Source organism: Somniosus microcephalus, chromosome 10 (genome assembly GCF_052327205.1).
Source record: "Somniosus microcephalus isolate GS21.2 chromosome 10, FLI_Smic_1.0, whole genome shotgun sequence".
NCBI lineage: Eukaryota > Metazoa > Chordata > Chondrichthyes > Squaliformes > Somniosidae > Somniosus > Somniosus microcephalus.
In genome coordinates this window covers 201971783-201985033 of record NC_140996.1, presented here as the reverse complement: position 1 = coordinate 201985033, position 13251 = coordinate 201971783, and the positions used below count along the sequence as shown (strand labels likewise).

The window sequence follows — 13251 nt, the reverse complement described above, 5'->3', positions numbered from 1 at the left end:
TTCAAAGCAGTAAATGGCTTCTGTTAAGTAAAAACATTCCAGTTGAAACTTATTTTTATTACAGAAGTGATTAATGATAACAATGAATTCATATTGGGATCTAGGGGAAAACTACATACTGGAGGATTAGTCAATTTAAAAAATAATAAAAGTTCCAAGTTCAAAAAGCATTTCAAACGTGCAGATTTAAAATTCTGAACTTGAGTTTGATGAATAAAACCTATGATTTATTTTAATATATGTCTCTCACCATGATAATTATTGCTATATTGACAATACAGAGTCCACCTGTCACTGGTCAGTTTAAAGGTAGATACATTGAAATAACAGGATAGAAGAGGAGGAATACATTCTGTAAAGATTTTGATAATCATCTTCTGGCACAATGTTTTTTGAAGGATAGCAGATTCCTAGTATCTACACTCTGTGTCACAGATAAAAGTGATGAGCATGAACGAGAGTTCCACTTCAATATCATACATCAGAGAAATGTTCCGGTGCAACCATTTGCAGTAAATTTAATACAAGCAGAGATGCGGACTTGAAAATATATTGTGCAGAAAATGACAACATAAAGAACAGGAATCCCGTAAAAGTATGCAAGTAGGTAGCGTATCTTCCTGCTTATGAAGCAAACAGATCTATAATCGTCATTAGCTGTAAAAAGTTTAAGCATAAAATATAAATTTTGTTCAGTTCCCATTGAACAAGTAAACCAATGATACCCTAACTTTTTCTTCCTTGCTTAGCAACCATAAATTAGAATGGTTTTATGTTTTAAGAAAAAAAGAGACATATTCCACAAGATCACAAGCTTAAAAACTGTCGCACTCCAATGGTTCAGTGGGTCAATGCACCACCAGGTATGTTAGTCAGCTATACAAACCAGCAACTTTCCAGGTTTGATCCCTGGTTGGCATTGTGGTGAGTTGGAATGGTGAAAGGGTCGCTATAATTGACCTCAGCACCCTGTCCTTTGCGGGAAGGTGGGGTAAATTAACCAGCGTTCTCACTCCTAAATGTTATTTAGTGACATCTGCAAGAAAGTACATGCACATAAATGCTGTTTGAGGACAGGACTAAGCTCAGCAGTGATGCTTCACTGTTGAACAGTCCGCCAAAACTCAGATACAGACTCTGCCTCACAGCTTAAAAAAAAGCCACCTGAGTGAGGTACTATGAGGAGACTGGTACCGATGGACTAAGTAGAAATAAAAGCATAGTATACCATGTACAGGCAAGTGTTCTAACTTTAGCAGGAAAAAAAGCAGTTCTTCACAAAGCAATTCCAGAAGTTAGATGGCATATTTATCGTTGTAGAACCATACAACATGAATGCGTCCCATTTCTCCTCCAATACATCAAGGGGTCAGAGTATTTTACTACTAGGCCACCAGGAAATATGTCTGCTTCCCCCTCTCCTCAGGAAAAGAAACCACACACTGCAAACCTAATATAATTAAGGAATAGCAATCTGAATAGTTACGAGTATTAAAGCAAATCCACAAGCAATAAAAGCATATCTTGGAGCACACTTCAAGCACGAGTCTTCATCTACCATAGCCAGACAGGGCGACCATAAGAGTAAGATCAAGCACACTAAAAATCCTTTCAAGATCTAATTATCTGTTTCTGTTGAATAGGAGTCCGAGTTAATGACAACTAAAATGCTGATCAATCCTGTAGTACCCATGCTGTCTGACCTTTACTCCTTCCCCTCAATGCTGCATACTGCGGATTCTAATGCTTTAAGCAGCAATCACTCCAATGCAAGTCTGGCATGTTGGTCTTCCAGGTGCTATTTTACATACATTTTTTCACTTGTTGTCTGATAATCAATCGTCAAATAAATCTATATCTGAACTCAGATGCTGGTACACAAAGACTTTAACAGATTCTACATTTGAAGTGAGTTGTTTCCTCAATGCAATCTTGTTGCTGATGTCCATCAATTTATATGAAATCACCGCTGAACTTGCTTAGCTCTAGTGGAAAAGCCCTAACTTCTCAAGTATGTTTTCATAACTGTAATCCCTGGTAATGTCACAGTGAATCTGCACAGCACCTCTTCTATTGCTTTTATATCTTTCCTATAATGCAGTGGCAAAAAAATACTCCAAATGTAGCCTAACACAATGGAGACACAATATTGAAATTAAGGCCGATTCATTTAAAAGCAAATCCTGGAAAGGTTTCTTAACACAAAGGACCGAGAGAATATGGAATGCACTGACCCAGGGACAATAATGTAGAACTAACTGAGGTGCTTAAAAGGGAGATAGATAATTACTTGGAAAGTAATGGCAAAAGGGTGAGAAACTGGGATTAAAAAGAGTTGCTGTGGCTAACAAAATTTTCACAAAAACATCTTTTTTTGTACTCGGATGAATCACATATGCTGGATTTTACTCCACATTGTTCAATCCCTTTTGAATGGTGTCTCATGACAGAAAACTGCATTACTGAGCAAAACAAAAACAAAACAAAAAAATCAGCAGAATGTTTTGACGAGTTGAATTCGGAAAGAGTTTTAAAAAGCAGCCATGAAAAGACAGAAATAAAATCACAAACAAATTTTTAAGAAGTTTTTTTTAACCTTTATAATCCACAGCCTATTTTTTTTTAGAAAACACAGGTGACATGGACTTAACTGCAGCAACAGTGGTTCATTAGTAGGTCACAAAACTGAGTGAAGCTAAATGTTTCTGGTGTTATTGCTTCAAAGTGTATGAAAGCTAGCCAAAGGCCAACAAAAATGCAGATAGGTTCCAAATTTAATCATATCCTAACTATAAACTGAGTAAGGGCAGCTTTAGGATGACTACAAGCTGCTTGTTTAGAAATACATTTTCAAAATATTTTTTATAAGATAGTCAGCCAAGTTCCCTCACTAATTAATTTTAAATTTCTTTTTTGTTCTGTGCTCATGGTCTCCAACCAAGCAGGCTGCTTGCAACTACATCATGTACACTTCTCAGCATTTTGTAAACCTAGATTACAACTTCCTCAATCCTTTCTTGAATGAACACAAGTTCATTGAGTCTAATCACTCAGACAATGCATACGCAGTGATGGCAACCACTGTAAAATCCAAATACAGGAAACTTTGGTTTATCCGGAGGTTGTACGTCCGGAAACCTTGATCTAACAGCAGAAATCAGCAGCCGTTTCGTTAGTTTTTTTTTCTTCCCCTAGCATTTTTTTCTTCCCCTAGCATTTAAAAAAAATTTTTTTTTAATAAAAAGTCAGGCTGTGGAAAGCATCTCTGTAGCTTAGCAACAGCTTCAGAGACGCTTCCAAGGTATGGGCCGAGTGTTTACAAGCTGTTGCTAAGCAACAGTGTTTGTTGTCAGATACGGAGATGAAAACCTCCGTATCCTTCAACATTAGCGCTGGTCTATCCGGAAGTTTTGATCTAACGGCACCAGCTCGGTCCCGTCGGTGCCGGATATCGCGAAGTTTCCTGTACATGCACAGCTACTATTCAAATGCTTTTTTAAAAAATCTGTTGGAAGACTAATTACACAGAAACTTATTTTACAATTTTTTTCAACAAGTAATGCAAGTATTGCTTTAGCCCTTACTACGTTTAGGGAAATGATCACATACAAGAAAGAAGAAAAAATATATATTTATTTATTTAGCGCCTTTTATACCTTCAGGACATCACAAAGCACTTCAGTCACTGAATTACTTTTGAAAAGTAGTCACTATTATTATAGGCAAATGTGAGATGAATGAAGAGTTAATCCATTTAGTGGAGTTGGTTGAGAAATAAATGCTGACCAGGTCGTCAGGATAACTACCCTGCTGTTCTTCAAACAGCGCCGTGGGGTCTTCTACACCCATCTGACTAGTCAGATATGGCTATGGTTTAACGTCTCATCCAAAAAATGGCACCTCCGACAATGCAACACATGATTATAGAACGTAGGAACAGGAATAGGCCATTCAGCCCCTTGAGCATGTTCCACCATTCAATTAGATCATGGCTGATCAATACCTCAACTTCATTTATCCATCTTTGTTCCATATCTCTTGATGCGCTCATCTTACAAAAAAAAATCTAGCAATCTTGAAAATTTCTATTTACCCTGCTGGTCCAGTCTCTTGGGGAAGGGAGTTCTAGATTGCTGCAACCCATTACATGAAAAATTGCTTCCTCATTTCACTCCTGAATGTCCTAGCTCTAATTTTAAGATTCTCCCACCAGAGAAAATAGTTTTTCTGTATCTACCCTATTCAATCTCCCAGTTCTGCACTAAAGCGTTCGTCTAAATTGTGTGCTCAATGGAGCCTGAAACCAAGACCTTCTGACTCAGGCAAATGTGCTACCATTACAAGAGAAATATTAAGAAAATGGTCAATGGTAGCAAGAATTGCAGCAAACTAAAAGAGAAACAACAAGAAAGTGTTCTGTTTGCTGCCGTTCTTGCTTCTCTTGACTTTTGTTTTCTCTTTTCCTGGCTAATTCCGATTGTTTTGTTGTAATTTCTATCCTTTGTGTTTTTTCTTTCCATTGCCATTTGTGATTGTTATTTTTTCTTGCTTCCATTTGACTTTGCTAATTTCTGTTTCATGCTATTTTATTTCCCTCTGACTAGGATGCAGTCTGTGCTAGTCCATCCCCAAGATAAAGTGCAGTATGCACACTATCAAATTGGTCACTAAAACTATGCAGGTTGGCAGTCTTTTAAAAATCCAAATAACTATAGAAATTGGACTTACTTCTTGTACAGATCAAGGCTCCTTTATAATAGGAAATTACACATGTATGGGATTGTTGCAATAACTTGAATGAAAGGAAAGCAACTTAAATAATTTGTCTGGAATAACTGTTGAGTGAAAAGTTACACTGTGGAAAAATGGAATTTTGAAAGATATATTTGTAAATACTATCCTGGAAAGCAATCTACAGCTTTAATTGTTCCTGAATGAGAATGGCATTTCTCGAGTAGATTGATGTCCAAATACCTTTTTCAACTGCTGCTCTTTAATACTTTTTACAATTTTAGCAGGTTCCAAGATCTGATTCCTATAGTTTTCAGATGCTATGATTCGAGATTGGGCCAAATGCAAGGTTCCTTCTAGATAGGACTTCCATACTGCAAGCATGCTCCTGTAAAAAAGTACAAAAATATTTAGAATTTTGCTGTGGCTGCATAGCCAACAGTAACACCTGGTCAAAGTAGTTTTTTTCCACTCTGGTGAGAAATTCTGTGGTCAATTAAAAAAAATCATTGACTTTGGAGATGCCAGATCGTACAAAGCATTTGAACATTGTCCTTTCATTCATGGTCATGGATCAATTTCAGCCAAACAAAACTACAGTCCCCAGTAGAATTATTTTTTACACTCTTAGAAGTACATGGTGGAAACGATCTTCAAGCTAGGCTCTCATTCACTAACCTAAGAAGCCAAAATAGAGGGGCCAGGATTTTCCTTACCTCAGCGGGTCCGGTGCGGGCGATATCGGTGGTGGGTCGCAGCCCCGCTGTCTAAAATGAATTTATGTTGATATGGCTCGTTAAGCCCGCCCAGCGCGTTTCCCGGCTCAATTAGAGGAAGCGGGTCTGGTGACATCATTCATGACGTGTCATCAGCCGGTTTCCTTAAAGGGACCATGGCTCCCTCCATATGCTTATGGAAGGGTCAGAGCATGCAGGGAGGTCCTCTTCCCTTCCGAGGGGCAGAAGAAACCTTGCCAGGAGACCAAAACAGCCTGGTTGCACATTGCACAGGAGGTCACAAGCAGGGATGTGGTCAGGAGGACCTGGGTGCAGTGGCAAAAACGTTTCAATGATCTAATTAGATCACGAAACGTTAGTACAAAGCCAAACTCAACCTCATCCTGCTGTGCCTCTCATCACATCCCCATCACTCTGCCTTCCATACCCTACTCCTGCACATCCTTACTCACACCAATTTACTTTGCACCTATCTACATTATCACACCCCCATCTCACTAGCCACCCCTCACACTCGCCCTCATCCTAGTGCAATCATACTAACTAACAACACACAACGGGTAGCCACTTGGGTGTTTTTTCCAATGTTTATGTAAAGTTTCTATTACGTGCTGTTAAACATTGAAATCTTTATTTTCAACACTTTGCGTTCTTGGACAGGTTTGTGTGCCCTTTGGAAGTGGCTTAGTGAGTTGCAGTGAATGGTGAGATATAACAATATCCCTGCAATGGTGAGGAGTGTGAAAGGAATGGCTTGGGCATTGCAGGGATACTTTATGGTGTTGGTGTGGTGCCAACCTAGCGCATCATGTGGCAGCCAAGGTGTACAGCATTAAGTTAAGTAAATCTGGCCATGATGAGGCCATCCCTGGCAGCAATGTGCTCGGGTGCTGATGCCCTCTGTTCTGTGCAGCATCAGGTGATTGCAGAGAAGATTGGTGTTGTTGTCGGTGCTGCTGGTGTTGGGGCTCGTCGTGGTCCAATTCCGAGGACCAAGGTGAAACAGTATACACGGCACCCACGTTGATGGAATAGATGACAGGTGAAGTACAGATGACAGAGGCGATCTGTCAATGGTGAGAGAGGTAATGAGGTGAGACTAGATGGAGACTTGTGGAAAGACTTGCAGCATGCTAAGTCTGTTGTGGAAATGCATGTTGTGGAAATGCAGTGAGGAATAGCCTGTGGCTGAGGAAAGTGATCTCTGTCAAGTGAGAGCTTTTACTGTACATTTGAAGCTGTCAAGGAATCAGCTGGAGCAATGGCCACTGAACTCCCACCTCAGGTTAACAGATATGGTTACCGAACAGTGTGGTTCCCATGGCCATGAAGCTACAGTTAAAAAGGTAAAAAAAAGCCTGCTAAGGGTCTGGTAAGTACATTATAATAAGTTTAATAGCAAAATACTGCAGATGCTGGAAATCCAAAATAACAACAGAAAATGCTGGAAAAACTCAGACGACCAGGCAACATCCGTGGAGAGAAATTAGAGTCGACGTTTCGGGTCTAACCCTTTTTCAAAACTGGAAAGGAAATGAAATAGATCGAAAGGCAGGGCTGGGACAGAACAAAAGAAGTGAAGGGACATTAAGAGGTATGCAAAACGAGACGAGATGGTGATAGGACTAGTGGAGACAAAAGACGGCTCAGATTAGGTGTGAGATGTTCAGGCAGAATGAGACAGCTGCCATGTGGGAGAGAGAAAAAAAGAGGGGGGGGGGGGGGGAGGGATAAACCAAAACAAAGGGGTGGATAAACCTCTTTTTCCGATACATTGATGACTGTATCGGTGCCGTTTCCTGCTCTCACCCTGAACTTGACAATTTCATTCACTTTGCCTCCAATTTCCACCCTTCCCTCACCTTCACATGGTCCATCTCCGACTCTTCCCTTCCTCGACTTCTCCGTCTCCATCTCTGGGGATAGGTTATTGACCAATATTCACTACAAGCCCACTAACTCCCACAGCTACCTGGACAACACTTGTAAGGACTCTATTCCATTCTCCCAGTTTCTCCGTCTCCACTGCATCTGCTCCGACGATGCCACCTTTCACACCAGTGCTTCCGACATATCTTCCTTTTTCCTCAACCGAGGATTCCCCTCTACCGTGGTTGACACGGCCCTCGACCCTGTCCGTTCTATCTCCCGCACTTCTGCCCTCACCCCTGCCTCTCCCTCCTGGAACCACGATAGGGTTCCCCTTGTCCTCACGTTTCACCCCACCAGCCTCCACATTCAACGGATCATCCTCCGCCATTTCCGCTACCTCCAAAGTGATCCCACCACCAAACGCATCTTCCCCTCCCCTTTCAGCATCCTGTAGGGGCCGCTCCCTCCGAGACACCCTAGTCCACGCCTCTATCACCCCCAGCATCCCTTCCCCTTCGGCTGGCACCTTCCCGTGCAAGCGCAGGAGATGTAACACCTCCCCCCTTCCCACTGTCCAGGGCCCCAAACACCTCTTCCAAGTGAAACAGCGATTTACTTGTACTTCTTGCAATCACATATACTGTATTTGCTGCTCACGATGCGGTCTCCTCTACATTGGGGAGACCAAACGCAGATTGGGTGACCGCTTTGCGGAACACCTCCGTTCAGTCCGTAAGGGTGACCCCGAACTTCCGGTTGCCTGTCATTTTAATTCACCGCTCCATTCCCACTCGGACCTCACTGTCCTTGGCCTCTTGCATTGTTCCACGGAAGCTCAACGTAAATTCGAGGAACAGCACCTCGTCTTCCGATTAGGTACTTTGCAGCCTTCCAGACTCAATATTGAGCTCAACAATTTCAGATCATAACCTCAGCCCCTATTACATTTTTACTTATATTTTTTATCCACCCCTTTGTTTTGGTTTTTCCCTTCCCCCCCTTTCCTTTTTTTTCTCTCTCCCACATGGCAGCTGTCTCTCATTCTGCCAGAACATTTCACACCTAATCTGAGCCGTCTTTTGTCTCCACTAGTCCTATCACCATCTCGTCTCGTTTTGAATACCTATTAATGTCCCTTCACTTCTTTTGTTCTGTCCCAGCCCTGCCTTTCGTTCTATTTAATTTCCTTTCCAGTTTTGAAAAAGGGTTAGACCCGAAACATCGACTCTAATTTCTCTCCACGGATGTTGCCTGGCCTGCTGAGTTTTTCCAGCATTTTCTGTTGTTATTATAAGAAGTTTAACTGGATCGCCTGCCGCTGCCTGTCGGGTCTGCTCAGCGCTGACAGACCCGACATTGGGAAAGGCGCGTTGCGGCGGGTTCCCGACCTGCTGTCAAAAAAAAAAGCACTTTCGCACCCGACCCGCCACCGATCTCGCCTGCTGACACCCCAGAAAATTCTGGCCAGAGATTGAGAATATCCCTCTACCAAAATGCCATATAGATTGGTGCTTTTCTCAGGAAAGGTTTATTACATCCAATATTGCATATCTGAAATTAGCTTGATGTCGCCAGCGGGTATAAAATGCATGGAAGGGCAGGAGGAAAATGAAGAGCGTCATTCTATCGTACTGCAATACTTCATTTTGATTATTTCACTTGCGTCATTCTAACATTAAACTAACAAATCAGAAAACCATCAGTTTCAATTACTAAATGCATCAAAGTCACCTGAATCAAACCTTGAATGGAAGAGTGAATTTATTGTTCATGAAAACACCCTCACATCAAAATACAGAAAGTATAACTGCTCCCCTGGTGTGCCAGTGAGTAATTTCCACTGCAAACACTAAACCATTCAGACGAAAAGGTTCTAGGAACATTTTCCATTCTGTGCTGAGTTAGCTGATGTTGGGGCTTTGAGGGACATTGAGTGGAAAGTCAGCTATTATCCAATGATCCTTGCTGGAAAGTGTATGTGTGGATATTAGGTGATGCCTTTGGTGGTAAAATAGTCTATCAGGATCTGTCAGCCAGCCCAACCGTTTCAGCCACAGGAAGGGATTTGAACACCAGGATGAGATTTTAAAATTCGAGACATCTTTGCCAGACTGGGAGCCAATGTAGGTCAGTGAGCACAGGGGTGATGGGTAAACGGGACTTGGTGCGAGCTAGGATACTGGCAGCAGTTTTGGATGAGTTTTTTTTTTGTATAATCAGCCACTAAAAGGAGCATGCGAATAACTACTCCATGCATTTTTTTCTTCCTTTTCTCCCTGTGGGCAAGCTTCTGGCCTCTATTTATTACCTCCCCTTGATGGTATGGTTGAAACTAGCAACTCTGATAGCTGAAATATTCTAACCACTCTGCCACATAGAAAATTAAAGCATCAATACACCACATTTGTGCTCTTAAAACTTACTATCCAATTAAATATCACATTCTGAAAATTACAAATGCACATTGAAAAGAAAGATGCTCGACACCTCAGCATACATCATCAATACATTAATACAAAACCAGAGGTTCACTGAATGGTTTAGTTGGGATCTTCACTTTTGTAAGCAGCATAATTTAGGTAATAGTATTCTAAAAGGTTCCCTCAGGGCAACTGTACAATTTTTGCATATTTTGTATATTTACATTACATACAGATGTGTGACCTTCTTGCCATTGTGCCTCGACCAACAAATAGAAAAGCAAAATATTGCAGATGCTGGAAATCTGACATAAAAACAGAAAATGCTGGAAATACTCAGCAGGTCAGGCAGCATCTGTGGAGAGAGAGAGAGAGAGAGAGAGAGAGAGAGAGAGAGCAGGTCGATGACCCTTCGTCAGAACTGGAAAAAGTCAGAGATGTAACAGATTTTTAAGCAAGTGTAGGGCCAGGAAAAGGGAGGAAAGAACAAAAGGGAATGTCTGTGATAGAATGGAAGGCAGGAGAGATTAAAAGACAAACGGGATGATGGCGCAAGGCAAAAGGAGCTGGTAATGGGACAAGTTAAGAAACAAAAGATGGCTCTAGATGGGAATGGCAGAATCATCAACAGCTGCCATGTGCGAGAAGAAAAAAGATTTTTTTTTTTTAAATAGGGGCCGAGGTTACAGTCTGAAATTGTTGAACTCAATGTTGAGTCCAGAAGGCTGTAACATGCCTAATTGAAAGATAAGGTGCTGTTCCTCAAGCTTACATTAGCATCGTTGGAACAGTGTAAGAGAACGGAGAGATCAGAGTGGGAGTGAAGCGGAGAATTAAAGTGACAGGCGACCAGCAGCTCGGGGTCACGCTTACGGACTGAACAGAGGTGTTCCGCAAAGTGGTCACCCAATCTGCGTTTGACTTCCCCAATGTAGAGAAGACTGCATCGTGAGCATCGTATACTAAATTGCAAGAAGTACAAGTAAATCGCGGTTTCACCTGGAAGGAGTATTTGGGGCCCTGGACAGTGGGAAGGGGGGAGGTAAAAGGGCAGGTGCTGTGGGAAGGGGGAAAGAGGTGTTGGGGGTGATAGAGATGTGGACCAGGGTGTTGCGGAGGGAGCGGTCCCTTCAGAATGCTGAAAGGGGAGTGGAGGGGAAGATGTATTTGGTGGTGGGATCACGCTGGAGGTGGCGGAAAATGATCCGTTGAATGTGGAGGCCGGTGGGGTGAAAGGTGAGGACAAGGGGAACTTTATCATGGTTCTGGGAGGGAGGGGAAGGGGTGAGAACAGAAGTGCGGGAACTAGAATGGACATGGTCAATCTTTGCACACTAGTTTTTTTTTTTTTTTTTAATTGACTTTAAAATAGCATTTTCAAGAATGTGGTATGAGAACATTTTTGATGGGGCAGGTAATGATCAAGGTTGTAATTATCCATGCCTGTAATCCCTTTCAACAGTATTACATTTTGGATAGTGGCAGACACACCCTTTATTTCAAGTCTAGGTTGGAATGAAGCACTTTGACAGTCCTTTGGACAGAAGTGCTAGAGAAGAAAGCAGTTGTTTGTGCAGGAATTTGCTATCAACTGCTGGTGATTCCATTTTTGCCTGCCAGACTTTAACAAAACACTGTGGCCTAGTCTTAACCCAAATATCAGTTGTAGGTATCCCATTAGAAGAGGGATACAAGGGCAATGAAAAAGGTGCAGCATAGATTAATTTGAGTGTTACCAGGCTTGAGAGGTTACAGTTATGAAAAAAGGCTGGAGAAGTTGGGGCTCGTCACCCCAAGGGTGGCTTAATAGAGGTCTTCAAGTCTTCGGCTGCGAGAGGCCAGCGGAGTGTGAAAGGTTAGAAGAGTTTAACCTCAGCAGGCGTTCAGGGTCAGAGGCAGTTCAGCATTGAGGTCGAGTTGGACAGGAGCATATTTTTCCTATAATTAGTCTGTCTCTTGTGAGAGTTTGGTGCTAGTGGGGGGTAAGGCTCATGCTGCATACATTTTAAGTTAACCCGTCTTAGCGTCGAGTGGAATGAGATAGTTGGGTCATGTTGGAACAGCACATTTGCAGTAAAGTCACAGAAAATTGAGATTTTGCAACAGAAGATATCTGTACTTAAGCAGCAAAGCAGCAATTGGTAGCACTCTACAGGATTAGAGATGAATAGTGTGGAGAGAGTGGGATTGTATTATATAGAGATTTATTATAGATACATGAGGATATATAGAGATATATGTATGAGGTGGACATTGACAGAGGGTTGTGGGAGATTCCAGAGTCAGGCATATTGAAGGCCCTTTTCGTAGTCGTGACCGAGTCTGGAATGGTGTGTTGCCTTCCTAGCGCCAGGGTGATGAATAGAAAAACTTCTAGGAAGGGAGGGAGACCAGCCAAAGTCGTGGTCCTAGTTGGGACCAATGACAGATAGAAGTCAGAGGAAGGTTAAAGAGTTAAGCACTCGATTAATTAACAAGACCACAGGGATGGCAATCTCTGGAATAGTTCCTGTTTCACACTGCACAGGTTAAGGAGAGAAAGAATGATTAAAGTCAACGTTTAGCTGCAGGGCATGAGGGAAGACTTGTATTAATATGGCAGGGGCTGGGGAAAATCTAGGTTTGAGACGAGAGGGAGATACTGTTAACATGTTGAAGGGTATAAATAAACACAGACCTCGGGTTTCAAATAAATAATCTTCGACAGTACATGTGCAGGTAGGCAAAGTCATTAAAAAAAAAATCTATATGTAGACAGTCGTTGGAGCATGAAATGCTTTGGCATAGAAAGTGGTTGAGGCAAAGATCACCACAACTTTTGAAGGAAAACAGGATAAAAGTTTCAAGCAGAGGAAAATTTAGGGATATGGGGAGGAGCAGTGGAACATACATGATCTCCTTCTGTGCTGTAAACATTTATGGGTCTAAGATTGCAAAGGATTAGGTTAGGGTAAACACTGATTGATTTGTTTCCACTGGTCAGCAAGATGGTAACAAGGTTAAGACACCAACTAAAAGAATTAAAGGCGAAGTTAGAAAACTTTTACACATCAAGGGTAGTTACAATGTGGAATTCTCTGGCACAAACAGTTGTTGAAGTAGATTTTAAAAAAGGAAATTAGACAATTGCTTGCAAAAAAGATAAATATTATAGGATATGTGGAGCAATCAGCTGTAGACTAGGTGGCCCATGTGGAGAAAAACACCAGCACAGGCTTGATGGGCCACATGAGCGGTTTCTCTACTGCAGAATTCTAGGATTCTGTGACTTAAAGAACTGAAACATGTTTTGCCACCCAGCCCCAGCACACCCTGCTGGCCACTGGTTTCTGTGGAGCAGCATAATGTGCTAGGAGCAAAGGTTGAATACAAAACATCTTCAGGTCCTAGAACAGTTGCAGAGGTAGCAGGGCAATGCAATGGAAGCAACCAAAAAAGAAACTTTTCTTTAAGGAAAAAAAAAATTTGCACGTGTCTGCGCTCATTTGGGG

At 41.9% G+C, this 13251-nt stretch overlaps 1 protein-coding gene across 1 annotated transcript in view; it reads right to left on the bottom strand.

Annotated features, from left to right (window-relative positions):
* Positions 1 to 13251, bottom strand: part of fchsd2 (FCH and double SH3 domains 2) — a 267174-nt gene that overhangs the window by 156209 nt on the left and 97714 nt on the right. Inside the window, 1 exon segment of the mRNA XM_085999451.1 lies at positions 4975 to 5119. Within this exon segment, the coding sequence (XP_085855577.1) occupies positions 4975 to 5119 (145 nt within the window).